The sequence below is a fragment of the Lacerta agilis genome, chromosome 6, assembly GCF_009819535.1.
Source record: "Lacerta agilis isolate rLacAgi1 chromosome 6, rLacAgi1.pri, whole genome shotgun sequence".
NCBI lineage: Eukaryota > Metazoa > Chordata > Lepidosauria > Squamata > Lacertidae > Lacerta > Lacerta agilis.
In genome coordinates, this window is record NC_046317.1 from 8977911 (window position 1) to 8996501 (window position 18591).

At 49.0% G+C, this 18591-nt stretch overlaps 1 protein-coding gene across 2 annotated transcripts; it reads left to right on the top strand.

Moving 5' to 3' along the window:
- Positions 1-912: 912 nt before the first annotated feature.
- TMEM121 (transmembrane protein 121) lies at positions 913-5371 on the top strand. Of its 2 annotated transcripts, XM_033151362.1 has the most exons (3): positions 913-931; positions 3420-4290; positions 4438-5371. In XM_033151362.1, the coding sequence occupies exons 2-3, from the start codon at positions 4153-4155 to the stop codon at positions 5089-5091; spliced, it is 792 nt and encodes a 263-aa protein (XP_033007253.1). In that variant the 5' UTR covers positions 913-931; positions 3420-4152; the 3' UTR covers positions 5092-5371. The 2 variants fall into 2 exon arrangements, with proteins under 2 accessions (XP_033007253.1, XP_033007251.1); XM_033151360.1 differs by lacking the exon at positions 913-931 and having other exon boundaries at positions 3420-5371.
- Positions 5372-18591: the final 13220 nt, after the last annotated feature.

Below are 18591 nucleotides of genomic sequence, written 5' to 3' on the forward strand. Positions count from 1 at the left end.
CGATTCTGTTAGCACAACTGTCACCCAGTGAAAGTGCTAAGAAGTAATTAACAGTGACTTCCAGGTTGCTTAGAGGAGAGCCCAGGGCTGTCTATTGTTTGCAAATCTCTTGCAACCTAGCCTCCTGTACGCCCACTCCAGCATATGCCCTCCTTAGCTTAGAATATCTACAATAATACAGTCGTACCTTGGATCTCAAACGCCTTGGCTCCCAAACAAATCGGCTCCCAAAGGATCGAAACCCGGAAGTCATCATCATCAAAATTTTATTCGACCGTCAGTCAGAAAACAAGGATTTATAAACCCGGAAATGAGTGTTCCGGTTTTCGAACGTTCTTTTGGAAACCAAACGTCCAATGGGGCTTCCGTGGCTTCCGATCGGCTCCAGGAGCTTCCTGCAGCCAATCAAAAGCTGTGCTTTGGTTTTCAATTGTTTTGGAAGTCGAATGGACTTCCAGAATGGATTCTGTTTGACTTCCAAGGTACAGCTGCAATTTGTTATTTGTACCCCACCCATCCAGCCACTCTGGGCTGCTTACAACATATATGAAAACATAATAAAAATGAAAAAAGCTTCCCTATAGGCCTACAGGGCTGCCTCCAGATGTCTTCTAAAGGTTGTATAGTTGCTTATCTCTTCAACCTGGGGAGGTATCAGTTTATTCCCCCCACCCCACCCCACCCCTCCGATTATCTTTAGGCAGCTTTTCAGACTTGCTCCTTTCCCCCAAGGCAGTGTTCCATATTAAAAACCATCTCCGTCTATCTCTACAAGTGTACCTTTTCCTTTTCAGACAAATGTGGGGAAGGAGAAAGTGAGGCTAGGTGTGGATCTCTCATCCGAAAGAAGCCGCTGTATCACTGCTGCCTGCCTGGTAGAATTTTCCTCTGGGGAGGAGAATTGGAGAGCATGCAAGCAGGATTGGGACAGGTGCCCACTTAAAGTTGACCATGCTTTCTGCCCAGATTTTTGCTGCAGAAATCCTTTGTTTCAGGGGTCCAGTGCTGAGGGCCTTCTGGCGGTTCCCTCGCTGCGAGAAGCCAAGTTACAGGGAACCAGGCAGAGGCAGAGGGCCTTCTCGGTAGTGGCACCTGCCCTGTGGAACACCCTCCCACCAGATGTCAAAGAGAAAACCAACTACCAGACTTTTAGGAGACATCTGAAAGCAGCCCTGTTTAGGGAAGCTTTTCATGTTTAATAGATTATTGTATTTTAACATTCTTTTGGAAGCCGCCGAGAGTGGCTGGGGAAACCCAGCCAGATGGGCAGGGTATAGATAATAAATTATTATTATTATTATTATTATTATTATTATTATTATTATTATATCAAACAGGGGTGCTCACCTAAGTGGGTACCCCTCACTTTTATTGGGACACCCTAAACACACCCACCCATATATGCAGATATGGAATGGGGGCAGGGGAATAAACATCGACGCCATTCGTTATCTAAGGTGACCTTGTTGCAATCAACTAGCATGGCCATTCTGTAGACTCAGACTGGTAGTGGATCCCAAGTAGAGGTGGATCCCGGTGCTTGATAAGTAGAGATGCCATGGTTGGACTCCCAAATGAACAGTAGCAACCACTACCACCACCAGTGCCGGATTTACAAATAAGCTAAACAAGCTATAGCTTAGGGCCCCACTCTCTTGGGGGGCCCAAAAAATTCAAAGGAAAGAAACAACCTGGATGTACATTTCCAGAATATAAGATAAAAAACAAATAAAATAAAACCTACATACAGCAACAGCGTTTTGTGTTGTGTACGCTCCTATGGTGTAACCATAGCCTGCTCCCTCAAATATCACTGGTTTGCTCATTTCTATATATAGGGTGCCTACATTCTGCATGTGCAAATGGCTTTAGATACCTATTAGGTCCATAAATTACCATACAGCATATATTCAACACAAAAAACAGCGACAATTTGTTGTTGACAAAGGACAGCTGGACATATAAAGGGTCCCATTACCTTCAGTAGCTTAGGGCCTCATCAGACCTAAATCTGGCCCTGAGCACCACCAAAACCACTTTGAAGGGCTTAGGTCTGCCTGTGTACTAGGGCTTGAGTTGAGTGCTCCGCAATGTTTGGGTTTCCCCAGTCCAAAGTACATGCAGGAGGTGCCTAAGAGGGATGACAGACAAGAGCTGCCTTGAGAGACATGTATTATATTGAGAAGAGCCATGTTGCTCTTCAACGCGTGGCTGCAGGCTATTCAGAACAACCCATAGAAAGTCAGAGAAAAATTTATTAAATATTGAAAAGTGAGGTCAGGTTATTAAAATAATTCTGCCATTTTTAGGAATAAACTCGCCTTTGGTACCTCGCCGCAGGCTGTTCTGCTGTGTTCATTCTGCGAGTTTCTCTTTTGCCGGCCCGTGCCTTCCTCTTGCCAGGCAGATTCTTGAGGAAAGCAAATATGCAAATTGGGTGTCTTTGCGGACTCATCTGGGATTCGAAACAACAAACAAACACTTTCATGCAAAACCAGAATGGAAACCCCTGAAGTAATGAGCCCGACTGCCTTTGAATCTCCATTCCTTTGATCGCAACAATTGCCAATTGCCACAGCTCTGATTTCCATAGAGATCTTTGCTTGCCGCTGGGAAATGAGTAATAGCACAGGGACTGCACACAGAGAAAGGAATGGCTCAGCATTCTGACAGTGGCTGGCCAGATGCCACAGGGAAAGTCTCAGGCGTGAAAAGGTGGAAAACCTTCCCGTTTGCTGGTCCCCCGCATCTGACTGCTCATTGTCTCTGCCCTGGGAGTGCCAAGCAGCCTTCCCCAATATGATACCCTCCAGATATTTTAAACCAGCTGCCCTCCAGAGTTGTGCTTGCTGGGAAAGATGGAGGTTATAGTCCAAAACATCTGGAGGGCACCAAGTTGGAGAAGGTCGATTTGGAGCCCCTGATGCATCTGTTATCCAAGACTCATTGAATCTAGATTCAGGTAGGTAGTCGTGTTGGTCTGACGCAGTCGAAATAAATAAATTAAAAATTAAAAAAATGTCCAGTAGCACCTTAGAGACCAACTAAGTTTGTTCTGGGTTTGTTCGTGTGCATGGTATCTGAAGAAGTGAGCATGCACACCAAAGCTTATACCCAGAACAAACGTAGCTGGTCTCTAAGGTGCTACTGAACAATTTTCTAATTTTTAATTTTTTCATTGGATCTAGTAAACCCCACCAAGTGACTCTGTGAGCACATTGGTCGTGCTAGGAGGCAGCCAGCATCCCAGAAGTTTTCAGGATGCCAACAGGATTGACAAAAACTTCTGCGATCTACCAGCTTTGCCTAAATGAATGAAAAATGTGATGTTTACTGGTGAGGGATTAGCTCAGATCCCCACCGGATGGGATGCAGGTTCTTGATACATCCTCTCATGTCTTTCCTTTGGTTTATTTCAGATCTGAATGGATGTCTCCTGGAAAGCGATGGCTGAGCAGAACCCTTGCTTGGAAATGCAAGCCTTGTTCACCATGGATCCTGCTCCAAATAGGTTTGGGTCAGGAGGAGCAGAACAAGTCACAGGAGAAAGGATACCCAGTGCTGGTCCTGTCTGCGGCTCTGGAAGAGTCTGAGCCAGTTGAGGAGTAACATTCCCCCTTTTACACTGATACGGCTGTCTGATAGTTTTTCTAATTGTTGAAGATCTGAACAAGTTGCTACCAGGAGGCCCATAAGAAAGATTGCCCACCGGCCAGTGCGGGACTCCTCTTATCCCTAAGAAAGAAATTAGTAGTGAAAAGTCAGAGAGAATCAAGAGTGGGAAGGGACGGAAGGGGGAGGAAGGAAAAGGTTGGTGCTTTCAGAGGTACTGAGAATAGTCCTGGGCAGAAGGCAATTCCAGTGGGGGGCAGCGAAGGATTTGCTTGAGGTCATTCCATGCAGGAACCTCCATCCATAGGTTGCAAAGCCTTTAGGAGCAATGATTGTGTCGAGGGTGCTGTGTTTCTGGGCTACTGGAGCCTGAGGACATCACATGAAGTCCCTGGTCCATCTGTCATTGCTTTGCTGGAACTTCTCCTGCGACAGAGGACTTCTGCTGCTCACCTCGTGACACTCCGTCAGAGATGAACGCAGGCCTGCCTTTGTAGCAAGGAGGCCCGAGGGAAGAGGGGGCGCTTCCATCGTCTCACCATGGTGCTTCCACCCCCGGACAAGCGGCATGTGTGTCTCACCACTATTGTTATAATGACCAGCATGGCATTCATGGACGCTTATCTGGTGGAGCAGAACCAGGGGCCCCGTAAGATTGGCGTCTGCATCATCGTCCTGGTAGGAGACATCTGCTTTCTGATTGTGCTGCGCTACGTGGCTGTCTGGGTGGGGGCTGAGGTCAAAACAGCCAAGCGTGGCTATGCTATGATTCTGTGGTTCCTCTACATCTTTGTACTGGAAATCAAACTCTACTTTATATTCCAGAACTACAAGGCTGATAAGAGAAACCTGGAGACAGTGGCCAGGAAGGCACTGACCTTGCTGCTCTCCATCTGCGTGCCAGGACTATACTTGGTGCTCGTGGCTTTGGACAGCATGGAATACATCCGCACTTTCCGGAAGAAAGAGGACTTGCGAGGAAGGCTCTTCTGGGTAGCCTTAGACCTCCTGGATATCTTGGACATTCAAGCCAATCTGTGGGAGCCGCACAAGACGGGGCTGCCCATCTGGGCAGAAGGACTCATGTTCTTCTACTGCTACATTCTTCTCCTGATCCTCCCTTGCGTTTCGCTCAGCGAAATCAGCATGCAAGGGGAGCACATTGCTCCGCAGAAAATGATGCTCTACCCTGTCCTGAGCCTGGTGACCATCAACGTCGTCACCATCTTCATCCGTGCCATCAACATGGTGTTGTTCCAAGACAGCAGAGTCTCCACCATCTTCATCGGCAAGAACATCATCGCCATCGCCACCAAGGCCTGCACTTTCCTCGAGTACAAGAAGCAGGTGAAGGAGTTTCCGCAAAACGCCATTGCGCTCGAGCTGCAGCAGAACTCGGTGCCCCACAACCAGACGGTCCACAGTTCGCAGGGCATTTCTCACGAGCAGTCGCCCACCAGGGAAATCTTGGACACATGACGGGGCCCCTCGGGCATTGGCGCTTGCTCACCTTCCCTTGGCAGGGTGGGAGAGGGGATTGTGCTCTCACCCCAGCACCCAGAGCTGCCCCCACCCCCGGCACAAGGTTCTGATCAAAGTGGTGGGACACCCCATGCATCTCAGGTATTTCCTTGGGGGGGGGCCCTCTAGAAAGAAAACAAAACCAAATGGACCTCCGGAGAAGAACTTTGCCCCAGTCAGCTTCTGATCTTTTCTATCTGTTTGTTACCTGTGCATCACAACATGATGGGAATGAAGATTCTTTTGTTATCAAAGTCTTTTCTAAGGAAGGGAATGGGAGGGTGGGAGGGTGGGGAGAACCGGGCCTTGCACTTTTACCAGTGTCCCTGTAAACATGGGTGTCTTATTCAAAAAGTATGCGTTTACAGTTTCTTATTTTTAAGACGAAAAAGCCACCCGTTTGATCATTGCTGGGAAGTCTAGCAGAGCCTGGGCGATTTTATAATCTCCGGCAGCAGCTCCTGGTCCTGTTCAGCTGCTCACAGCAGTCGTGCCGTTCTCTTCAGGCGTAGGTGCAAAAGTTGAGGCGTGGCAACTCTCTGGGAAAAGAGGATCTCCAACATGGCCGAAATGCTAAAGCAGATGCGCCAGGAACGGCGTTTGACAGCCAACGGAATGCTTTGCAAGAGCCATTCTGATGCTTTGTCAAATAATTCAGCACAAGGTTCCTGGGTTTATTTTGGGGGGTTGGGGGGGTGTAGGATGATTTTCTCATTTCCCAACTCTCAGTCCTGATGGCTTGATTTTTCCGGGGGGTATTTTTGCCAGAGGGGGTCAGGGTGAGGAGAGCGGCCAGATGGGGCTACAACTAGTCGAAGCTGCAACCCTAAGGATGATACAGGTTCATTTTTATTCCAGCAGCAGCAGCAGCTGAATTTAAAACAGGGCTGCTTTTGTATAAACCACAAAGTCTTTCTCTAGGCAAGAGCAGGAGCCGGCCCCTCTGTGCAGGTCAGAGGAGTGGCAGTCGGATCCAGCAGAGGATGGGCAGCAGTCGGATCCAAGCACCATGAAAACGCTACCAAGAATGGAGGCCCCATCCAAGCCGAAAGAGGTCTTGCAGTGTCTCCGTCCCACTTTCGAGCTGCTAGCAGCAAATAAAGGCTGACACCCAAGAAGGGGCGTGTCCCAGTGGCCCCTTCCTTATCGGTGATCTTTTCTCCTATTTCCACACCAAGCCCTGGCTTCTCCTGGGCAGCCTCGCAGTGACTGGGGGCAGCTCCTCCCACTGCATGTGCCATGCGCCATGTGCCATGCACCTCCCTACCCCCTTCAGCCATGAGGCCCATTGCTCACTTGCCCCATTCAGCTGCACAGGAGAAGGGGTCCCGTTTGGCGGCCTGCTGCCATAGCCCAAGCGGTCAAGTTCCCAATTGTGCTGAGGTCTCCGCACAATTGTACATTTTTCATTGTACATTTTGAAAGCTCGGCCTTGGGGTCAGGCAACCAGAACAGAATACGTCAATTCCCTTATGCAAACCAACAATGGGATGCCCCTCTGAGGAGGTGGGCCTTGGTGCAAAAGGAAGAGGGCTGGAAAACCCCATGGGCTGCCATTTCTCCCTCTAACTCCCCCCAGACCACCACCACCAACCAGGCAAGCAATACCCAGCCATTGTGTTCCATGCCTCCATGTGGATGGCAGAGGAGGAGAGGGACCCCGAGGCTCAGCGGCAGAGGAAAGGTTTGAGCTTTCTGACCCATGGAATTATCACTCCGCCAAGTAATAACGGGGAGAAATATGAGGAGATGGAAACAGAGGGTGAGCAGAGGAGGGGTGCATATGGAAAAATGTGGGTGACTCGGGGGGGGGGGTCTGTGCTGCGGAGTCTAGCTTTGCGAGGTGCTGTGCCTGGGGGGAGCAGGCTCTTGGGCTCTGAAACCCTCCCGTGCCTCCAGGGGGGGCTTCATTGCATCACCACCACTCCTACGAATCCACTACTCTCAGGCCATAACAGCAGGGTGTGTGTTTTGGAGTCATCCAGCTGCAGCCGTCCCCGAAAAGGAAGTATAGAAAAGTGCTGGGCTCGCCCAACAAGAGGGCACTCTCAGATCATGTAGTCCCTTGCCTGGGGAGCAACAGAACTCCGAGGGAGAGTTTGGTCCCTGCACAGGACTCTTGTTTTTATTTTGTTTCAAGACAGTTCTGTTTTTATGTAATAAAGGGTTCTGGGTTCTACCCAGCAGGCAGCTGCTTTCACTATCTGTGTGTCTTATTTGCCAACCCTTCAATTTCATCCCTGCTCATCTCCAGAAGTCCGCACAGCATCTGCAAACACCTGTACAGGAAGTCCATCTCTGTAGGATCCTCCTCCCGGTCTTTCTCAGGAGGCCAGCTACCCAGTTTCATGCAGCCAAGTTATGGCAGAGAACCCCTCCAGCTGATATTCTTCCCCAAACCCACCCTACTACCTTGCAGTCCCCGTTGCAGAACTAGGACCAGCTGATTTTGTACCTCTACATGCAGGAAGGTAAGGTTAAGGGGGAAAGGAGCCCACTTCCTAGGAACGGACCAGCGCGTCCCCAAGCAGTCCGCCAGGAAGGCTGACAGCCGCTCTTGCCGCCACCTGATGGGTTTTCGCTTTTGTGACTGGACATGGATCCTTATTCCATAGTGGTTGCATGTTATAGGGACGCGGGTGGCGCTGTGGTCTAAACCACTGAGCCTCTTGGGCTTGCCGATTGGAAGGTCGGCGGTTCGAATCCCCGCAACGGGGCGAGCTCCCATTGCTCTGTCCCAGTTCCTGCCAACCTAGCAGTTCGAAAACATGCCAGTGCAAGTAGATAAAGCCATTTCCCGTCCCCGGGGAGATGACGTTGCGGGCTGGGAGCAAGCCCTCCCCACGCAAATTGGGCGGGATAGCCCCTGAGCCATTGGTTGGTCCTTGGTCGTGTCAACCCAAGGCAGTCCAATCTGGGGGCATGGTGCGGGGCGGGCTATTTAAACTGCCCATGGCTGAGGGCATGTTCCTTTTCTCCCTGCTCGGACAGGTGCATTGTTGTCCCACCCCAAATGCTGGGAATGTCTGGAGTCTCTGCTGAGCTGTTGGCTAGGAGATATTCAGTTCATTTGAGTGGAGGCTATTTGGACAGTTCTCACTCGTAGCAGGGACAGGTGTTCGATGCTGCTTTTTTTCCTTAGCACCCCACAATCCACTTAATCGAAAAGGTAAAATGTTAAGGACCCCTGGATGGTTAAGTCCAGTCAAAGGGTTCTAGCGCTCATCTTGCTTTCAGGCTGAGGGAGCCGGCGTTTGTCCACAGATAGCTTTCTGGTTCATGTGGCCAGCAGGAATCAACTGCTTCTGGTGCAACGGGGACACTGACGGAAACCAGAGCACATGGAAACGCTGTTTACCTTCCCGCTCCAGCGGTACCTATTTATCTACTTGCACTGGCATGCTTTTGAACTGCTAGGTTGGCAGGAGCTGGGACAGAGCAACGGGAGCTCACCCTGTCGCAGGGATTCAAACCGCTAACCTTCTGATCAGCAAGCCCAAGAGGCTCAGTGGTTTAGACCACAGCACCACCCACTTCATATGCTCCTCTATCTCCCCCCCCCCCCGGTCCAGGGGCAGCCCATCCCATTTCACCTCCTAAGGTGAAAGGGAAAGGTAACTGCTAGCCCCTCCACCAAAGCCTCCTGGAGCACTCCCTCATCTGACTGGAAACTGCTGCCATTGTGCAACCCCAGCAGCAATGAGTGGGGCATCCATGGGGGCACCACCCCATGGGATTCCCCTGCCCAAAGTGGCTGCTTCAGTCTGCCTCCGGGGCAGCCTGGCTCTGGCCCCAAGGCCAACTCTTCTGCCTGGGGAAGGTGCAGAGAGCAGGTGCTCTGAGCCTCTGGGAGTGCTCCAACAGGGTCTTCACTAAAGCCCTTTAGGTGGCATGTAAGGTAAAGGTAAAGGTTAAGTCCAGTCAAAGGCGACTATGGGGTTGCGGCACTCATCTCGCTTTCAGGCAGAGGGAGCCGGCATTTGTCCACAGACAGCTTCCGGGTCATGTGGCCAGCAGGACTAAACCGCTTCTGGTGCAATGGAAACGCCGTTTCCCTTCCCGCCGCGGTGGTACCTATTTATCTACTTGCACTGGCATGCTTTCGAACTGCTAGGTTGGCAGGAGCTGGGACAGAGCAACGGGAGCTCACCCCGTCATGGGGTTTTAAACTGCCGTCCTTCTGATTGGCAAGCCCAAGAGGCTCAGTGGTTTAGACGACAGCGCCGCCCTCGTCCCTTTTAGGAGGCATGTGCAGGGCGCCTCCTACAGGACTTGGCCAGGACGTTTAGGGCTGTGCCCGAACATTGCCCTTAATTTGGCAGCACCTTTTAAGTTGCAACATCAGGGCCCCTTGAGCCAGTTTTGCCAGATGGGGCTTCCTTGGAGGGCCACAGTGGTAGCAACATTGCTTGCCTTCCCCTGGCTTGCCCAGCATGCAAAGGTACAAAGGAACCAAGATGAAGGCAAGCTCCAGGGAGGACTCAAGGGGGCCGCCCCACATTCAACAGATTCTGCGACTCACCTCTTAGCTAGGTGCTGTTGCTGCAGGTCTTCCCCTCCTCTGCCCCAGGTAGAGAGTGTCAGCTTTTAACAGCTGTATGACAGTCAATGATTCAGTCCCAAACTCGGAGCACCATGCTAAGCTTTCTGCACACTCGGCGTGGTGTATGCCGTTAGAAAAGATGCTGCCGCCGAAGGGAGCAGTGGGGCAGGCATGGAGAGGGAGGCTTCCTTTGGACGAAACCCAGAAGGAAGAGGAGATGACCTATTTTCTTCCAAAGAATAAGCAATCCATTCGGAAGTGATGCTATGCAGTTCCTTGGCAGCAAAGCCTTTCAAAGGACGAGGCTTATACTAAACTAGGGAAGAGATCTCAGAATCACAGTGGGAGGATAAGAAAAAAAAAATTGGGGGGGGGGAGCAGGGTGAGGAGTAACTGAAAGAGGCAGCTGAAAAAAGCCACCAGCATGACATGATGGAGGCTCCCTCCCCCATCGTTTTAGGGACCATTCTGTGTCACTCCATCTTATTTAGATTCTATTACTCAAGTTCCTGGTTGAAGCAATCCTGCAACTCATGGCGGGCAGCTTAATGCAACCAGTGGCTCAGCCTGTGGCAGCTGTGAAAAGGGCAAATGTCATGTTAAGAGATCGTGGCACTGGCAGTCTTGTTTTGGATCCCTTTCCTAATGATCTCTTAGTGTTGTGGGAATGTTCAGGGAGGCAGGAGAGCATATATTGTTTAACAATATTCTTCCTAACTTGCCTTAGCAAACTCTATATTGTAGCAGAGTTTAAACATTCCCCTTTAAACGCACAGCTGTTTGCTCGTTGCAGGCTCATCTGAGCCTCTCTATATAAGATTCCTGGTAAGATCCCTTCTTGTCCCCCTTAAAAAAAATAGACACTGCAATCTATATAAAAGTAATTTACTCACATTCATTGAGTTCACGGTTGGATCCCTGAAGGCAGACTTAGGTTACAAAAGTATATATACCTGTGGAGCTATCCCATAAAAGAGTTAGTCCCAAGTGACTGCCGACAGTCACTTCTGCTAACATGTGGAAAAACGAAATGGAGAAGAAGGAGCAAAAGAAGAACGTGTGCTCCCCTACCCAGATTAGGCCACACCCACATCTAGTCACATGCAGAGGAAGTTGGTCCCAGCTCAGGAGGAAACAGGAAGTTCCGACTGGCTGGACCAAACATTCTAGGAATGTTGTACTTGACTGCTATGTGTTTCAGATCCCACAAGCATGGGGTTCACCTTGATCACAGCTGCCTTTTCTACAAATCTGTGGTGCAGCCACACTTGGATCTTGTGTTCAGCTCTGGGCAGGCTTGTCTCCAAATGGAAAAGGAGGCCACCGAATGACCGGGGTGCTGAAGCAGGGACCGCTTAGGGGAGAGGGCTACTGGCGGAGGGAGAGGAGTGCAACAGGAATGCGCCGCCCCCCGGCAGCGCAATCCCGGTGGGGTGCCAACACAGCTGTACCCCACCTGCGCTGGGCACCACGTCCCTGTGGGTGGTGTGCCACGCCCCTTGGCACACGCCAGCCCCACCCACACCTGCTCTCCGCCCCCCCCCCCAGTGCCGGACCATGAAGCTCCGCCACTGGAGAGGGTGGCTTAGCAATGACAGAGGTTTATACAATTATGCATGGCATGGAGGAAGCAGGTTCTTTTCTCTCCCTCTCATAGTACTAGAACTGAACTGGGAAGAGGGAAACTTCTTATGCCACCTTCAGCTCCTTGCATGGGACACAGGTGGCGCTGTGGTCCAAACCACTGAGCCTCTTGGGCTTGCCGATCAGAAGGTCGGCGGTTCAAATCCCCGCGACGGGGTGAGCTCCCGTTGTTCTGTCCCAGCTCCTGCCAACCTAGCAGTTTGAAAGCACGCCAGCGCAAGTAGATAAATAGGTACCGCTACGGCGGGGAGGTAAACAGCGTTTCCGTGCACTCTGGTTTCCGTCACAGTGTCCCGTTGCGCCAGAAGCGGTTTAGTCCTGCTGGCACATGACCTGGAAAGCTGTCTGTGGACAAACGCCAGCTCCCTCGGCCTGAAAGCAAAATGAGCGCTGCAACCGCATAGTCACCTTTAGAGTCATACCTTGTGTTGCATACGCTCTGTGTTGCGTACGTTCGGGTTACGCACCTCCGCGACCCGGAAGTCCTCCACGAACTTCCGGGGTTTTTTTTTTTTTCTCTCTCTCTCTCTTTTTGTTCGTTCATGTTAAGTACGCCCAGGTTACGTGGTGCGACCCGAAACAGATCGCGTAGTAACACAGGGTACCACTGTACTGGACTTAAGTCTCCAGGGATCCTTTACCTTTTACCTTTACCTTGGAGGAAAAGGGAGACCAGGGGCTGAAGTGAAATGGTCAGCAGGGAGGGCCGACTCTCTCATGAGACTGAATGAAGCAACCACTTCGGGCAGCCGAATCCTGTGAGACAGTCCCCCAAAGGCACCTCCCTTGTGCACACAGCTGCAGCAGCCAGTTGCTGGATCTTGTGGAACTCTTGCTGGAATCCACTGCAGCTGCAGGACAATGGCAGGCAAAGCTTCCGGGGGGGGAGCAGTGGTGGTGGGGGCACCTTCCCATTTTGCCAGGCTGCCCCTGCCAGTAGGTGATGTACTGAGGGATGCTTCAGTGACAACTCAGGCAGGGGTAGGGGTGGGGGGTGGGGGGGAGCTGCAATCTCATCACTGAAACTGTTTTGGATGTTTATCGTGGCAGCGGCTGCTGCTTCCCTTCCCTTCTTAGGAGCCCCTCTAGACCTGACAAAAGGCTTGTTTAATGCAGTATTCTCCCCCCCCCCCGGGACCAACCAGATGCCTCTGGAAAGGCTGCCCGCAGGACCCAAAGGCAAAAGCTCCCTCCCCACAATCCCCCAAATTTGCTTCTGAGAGGCTGCCTCTGTGCCTGAAGGCAATACAAGCGCCGTCAGGATTAGTCGCCATTGGTGGTCTTTTAGTCCACAATTCTGTCTGTGGAAAGAATTTTATTGATTGATTGATTGATTGATTGAATTTATATACCGTCCTATACCCAGAGGTCTCAGGGCTGTTCACAGAACAAGATCAACATAAAACACCACAACAAATAATCAAAACAGAAACAACAACCCAATAACACTGCCCCCCCCACCACCACCAAAAGAGCCACATTTTAAAAGGGTATAGGATCAACCAAAGGCCTGGTCAAAAAGGAATGTTTTTGCCTGGCGCCTAAAGGTGTATAATGAAGGCATCAGGCGAACTGCCTTGCGGAGAGCATTCCACAGGCGGGGAGCCACTCCCGAGAAGGCCCCGTTCTCGTGTTGCCACCCTCCGGACCTCTCGATGGGGAGGCACACAAAGGAGGGCATCAGAAGATGATCTCAGGGTCTGGGAAGGTTCGTATGGAAAGAGGCAGTCCTTGAGGTGTTGTGGTCCTGAGCCGTTTCAGGCTTGATAGGCCAAAACCAGCACTTTGAATTGGGCCCGGAAACAAAACTAGGAGAAGGAGGTGCTGGAAGCTGAAGAAGCAACGGTTTAGTGAGCAGGAAGCGGATGGGGCAGAGGGCAGTCCAGACTCAGAGGCAGGAGAGGAGTGGGACCAGGAGACAGAAATCAGGGAGGCTGCTGAAGAATCCAGGGAGTCTTCCTCTCCTGCTGCGACCAGCTCCCCTGCTCCTGGTCTCCCAGAACATGCAGATAAATGTAGAGGACAAAACAAAAGAGCCATAGAGAGCGGTGGAAAGGTGGGGACTTTCAGTCCTTGCAACAGCTTCAATGGGGCAAGACCTACTGGGAAGAGTGGCTGTGATCACCAGGCACGAGCTGTTTTGGTGTGGGGTTTTTTTGTTTTGTTTTATTTTGGAAGAAAGAGTTCACTGACAGCGGGTGTTTTATCGCTGATCTGCACCAGACTCCAGCTGCTGACACTCTCTCAAGGCATGAGAAGGCTAGGAATGTCCCACAAACAAAAATTTAAGCGCAGCTTAAATTCGCGACCTTACAAAAACTGGCTTTTATGATATCGTTGCTGAAACAGACATACGGTAAAACGGAACGGGTGTGAGTGCCTGCGGAATATCAAGGGAGCGGCTTATATTTGGGCATTGTCTTTTTCTTTCTCTCTCCCCCCCCCCTTTGAATTTTAAAGGTGCGACTTATATTCCGGTGCGGCTTATATTCGGGCCAATACGGTATGTTGTGATCTTTTCTGTGAACTGACCTGGGACCTCCGGATACAGAGCAGTATATAAAATATAATCATCATCATTATCTGCTCCCTCTTCTCCCTCTGACCACTCATCGTTGTCCCACCACCAATCCCCTGGCTCTGATTCTTCTTCTCCTGGGGGTTCCCCATCTTGTGCCTCATAGCACTCCTCAGCATCCAGCCAGTCCGAGAAAGTGAATCTGGAAGCCTTAGGGCTTCATCTTGGTGTCACATGTGGCTGTAAGCAAAATACATGCATATTGCGCAGGATCCAGCTTTTCGAGAGTACATTTCAAAGCAGTGGTGCTACGCAGTTAATCAGGTGGCACAAGCTCAACCACCCGGAAAGCAGGGCCTTGAGACGTTGCGGGGGGAGGGAGGAGAGAGCCCTGCAAAACTTGTTCAGCCGGAGACCATGGGAACCCTGACAAACCCAGATGTGTCCTGCCGGCACCATGGGTTCCTCAGTCCTGCCGCTCCTGGTCTATGAAAAGCCTATGGATCCGTGCTATAAATAGCTTTGCTCCCACACCTGCATTTTCATGTAAATTAATTCTTGAGGAGGAAACTGAAGGTCTCGGAGGAGTTTCCATGGCTACTGGCGCATGGAGGTCCAGTTGCATGCACTTAATGATTGCGCTTCTCGCTGTTTATGGAAATAAAACAAATAAACAAATAACTCTGGAGAGCATGTTCCCAAAATGGCAGAAAAAGGCAGAGTTTGGGGCAGGAGCATAACAAACAGATGAACTGTGAGAATTGCATGTTGTATACACACGATTGCATTTCATCTGACCCATCTCCTGCAATTATTACGTTTGCTGATAACACCACCATAATAGGTTTAATTACAGGCAGAGACGAATCTGCATACAGGGGGGAGGTTCAAAAGGTATCCACATGGTGCTAAGAGAACAATCTACACCTAAACATTGGCAAGACAAAGGAGATGGTGTTGAACTTTTGGAGGAAGAGAGGGGAGCTAGCCCCGTTGTATATTGGGGCTGGGGGGCTGGGTGGAGAGAGTCTCTTCCTTTAAATACCTGGGAGTCCATCTTAGTGAAGACCTTACTTGGAAGGTCAATACAGCCCAGGTGGTTAGGAAGGCCCAACAGAGACTTAATTTCCTTAGGGTCTTGCGAAAGGACAAAGTTAGACAGCAAATGATGATTTCCTTCTATCGGTCCACGATAGAAAGTGTTCTCTCATACTATATTACGGCGTGGTACGCTGGTTGGACAGCCATGGACAGAAAGTCCCTACAGAGGGTGGTGAAGACAGCGCACGACATCATGGGCTGTCCCCTGAGTCCGCTAGACGTCATCGCAGGAGACCGTTGCCTCAGAAGAGCAAGGAACATTCTCAGGGATGACTCACACCCTGGCCAGCACCTTTTTAATCTCCTGGCAGGAGATATAGAAGCATGATAAGTTGCACCAACAGGTTAAAGAACAGTTTTTACCTGTGGGCCGTGAGGCTGCTGAATGGAAGACAGCAACATTGCAGCTGACGTTCGGGGTGGGTGGTCATACAGCAGCACATAGAGTGTAACAAGAACTGAGAGATTGTGGGAGGGGAGGGGGGCTCGTTTAATCTCACTGTAAACATGTGGTACAGTGACAATAAAGTATTTCTATTTGGGGCAGAAGCATAACAAACAGATGAACTGCGAGAATTGCAGCCTGTGATCAGCTGCTAGGCTAGATTAGCACATTAGTTAAATGCTCGTCCCCCGTCCCCCTGCTTGGGAGCATCCGTTGTTCCCCGCTGCCTTTCCAGCCACCGTGCGGGAGGCAGTGAAGGATAGGCCTGCCTGGCGTGCTCTGGTCCATGGGGTCACGAAGAGTCGGACACGACTGAACGACTGAACGTGATTAATCACTGAGCAATCTGCCCACACGCAATGGACCTGCAAGCTTTACCGTTCCTAACCTGGAAAAATGTGAGTAGGAGATTCAGGTGTAGAGATAAGAGATGCCCAGAACATCTGGCCCAGCTCCCAATGTTCTTTCATGTGTGGTGGATACGTAAAAGGGTAAAAGAGTGTTGGGAAATGATCCATGATGAATTGAAAAGCATGTTTAAAAGTACTCCCCACCCCTCAAAAAATAAAACCCCGAGTCCTTTCTGTTGGGGATAATTCAGACTGAAATTCCCAGGTGTCAAAAAAAGGTTATTTATGTATGCTACAATAATAATAATAATAATAATAATAATAATAATAATAATAATAATAATATTTATTATTTGTACCCCGCCCATCTGGCTGGATTTCCCCAGCCACTCCGGGCGGCTTCCAACAAAAATCAGATACAAAACATGCGGTCCATGTTTTGTTAACCCCCAAAATGGAAAACGAGCGAGGTCCCAACCAAAGAAGATTGGCAACTTAAGTTGACAGAATATGCACAACTTGCACACTTAACATAAAGAATAAGAGAACAAGAAGAACATACGTTTAAAGAGGATTGGAAAAAAGTTTCTTGAATATATTGAACTGTGTACAGCTGAAAACACTGGCAGCATTAAGATAAATTCAACAATGAAAATTAGTTTTGATGGATGCAATAATGGAAAACTGATTGGTATAGTTTTTGTAAAATATGTAGGGATTTATGATGTGTAAAATGAACCATGGAAAGAGAAGAATGGAAGTCATTGATATCTTAGGGAGTTTAAATTATTTTAAATTGCTACGCAGATTTTTTTTTAAAAAAATCATTTAAAAAAAAAAACAGCAGCCTCTGTTGCAAATCTTACTGGTAACCATGATCATAATCATAGTTGCCATATAATATAATATATAATAAGTGATTGTCCAAAGAGGATCTGAGTTTAAAATAAGCAGAAAAACTACAGAACCAGATGCTGACAAAAGACCAAAATTTAACAGATGCCATTTTCCAGTGGTACAGAAATGAGGTGTGTTTTTATATGATTCAGCCACATGGTGGAGCAATACACAAAGAAGCCATGATAGCCAGCTCTGAAAAGCTGGGATTCTTTGTGTTTTCAGAGGCATGGCCATGAGGCTTGGAGTTAATGACTTGTAACACCTCACAGTCATGTTGACACCATGAACTGAAGGGTCCCTGTGTTACTCTGAGCCTCGGCCACAAGGAATGTGCAGCGGCAGAAAAATGCTAGCGCTTTTTCTAGGCTGTATCAACGGATGTCCAGGGTCCTGATCAAGGGAAGTCATAGTCCTGCTTTCTTCTGCCTTGGTCAGACCACACCTGGAATACTGTGTCCAGTTCTGGGCACCACAATTCAAGAAGGATGTTGACAAGCTGGAATGTGTGCAGAGGAGGGCAACCAAGATGATCAAGGGTCTGGAAACTAAGACTTATGAGAAACGCTTGAAGGAGCTGGCTATGTTTAGCTTGGAAAAGAAGAGACTGAGAGGAAATCAGACAGCCACCATCAAATATCTTAAGGGCTGTCACATATCTTAAGGGAACAAGCTTGTTTTCTCTTGCTCTAGGCGGTAGGACTTGAACCCATGGCTTCAAGTTACAAGAAAGGAGATTCCGACTAAACATTCATAAAAACCTTCTGACAGTAAGGGCTGTTTGGCAGTGGAACAGACTCCCGTGAGAGGTGGTGGACTCTCCTTCCATGGAGGTTTTTAAGTAGAGCTTGGATAGCCATCTGCCATGGATGCTTTCGCTGAGATTCTTGCATTGCAGTGGGTTAGACTAGATGACCCCTAGGTCCCTTCCAGCTCCAAGATTCTGATTCTATGAAATTGATCTGGATTAATGACAGCCATCCACTAGTTTCATATTCAAAACTGCTTCCCACCCCCTTATTGATTACTACATATAAATTATACATTAAAGTAGACAAATAACAACTTACAAAAAGGATCAATAAACGTGTCGCCTTTATTTTATAAACCTTTATCATAATCACGTCAGATTTTCTTTTGTGAATGAAATAAAATGCTTCCAACCAGTTTTTAATAACCAACAATCAAATGAAGAGATTGGGGAAACATCCAGTGCTTCTTTTTTCAAAACAAAATGTTTAGCACTCTCATTTTGACTCGAGGAAATCACCATTTTACAGTTCAAATCGAGGGAAAGAAAAACAGTAAATGGACAAAAGTACAAAGAACATGCATTACCTCATATCACACAACACCATTGTCCCATCTTTTGGTTTTTACAGAGTCTTCATTAACTTTACACTTCTGGCTGTGTTGATGAAAAATAGTTTGCAATTTTCCCACTCATATTGCAATATTGCCTCCTCAATGAGGCCAAACTTTCATCAGTAAAACACCACACATCCACATTCCACACTGCTTCACACATTAAACACTTGCTTCCGTCTGAGACTCAGGAAGCACCAAGAATGGAAATGAGGCTGCCCTCGGGGGAAGCATCGGAACTGAGGATTCACCGTGCTAGAGGAGAAACTAAGAAATTTAAAAATCTTTGTTCCTTCTCCCGTAAGATTCACAAAATTTTGGGGTGCAAGCATACCCCTGCATCCCTCCCCTCAGAAAAAAAGCACTGGGTAAATTTAAACAAGGCTTAGGTCAACCCCCCAGATGCTCAGTGTCTAGGGGTTCAATGCCTGGCACCCACAAACTCGTAAAATTTCACTTCCTTGCAACCTAAGGAAAGATGTTTATTGGCAGAACACACTGGGCAGAAATGGAAAGAAACAGGGGAATGAGGAGGTCTAAGGGGGAAGTCTTGCTCCTGTCCATCATAATACTGGACAGATTACTACAGGGTGTT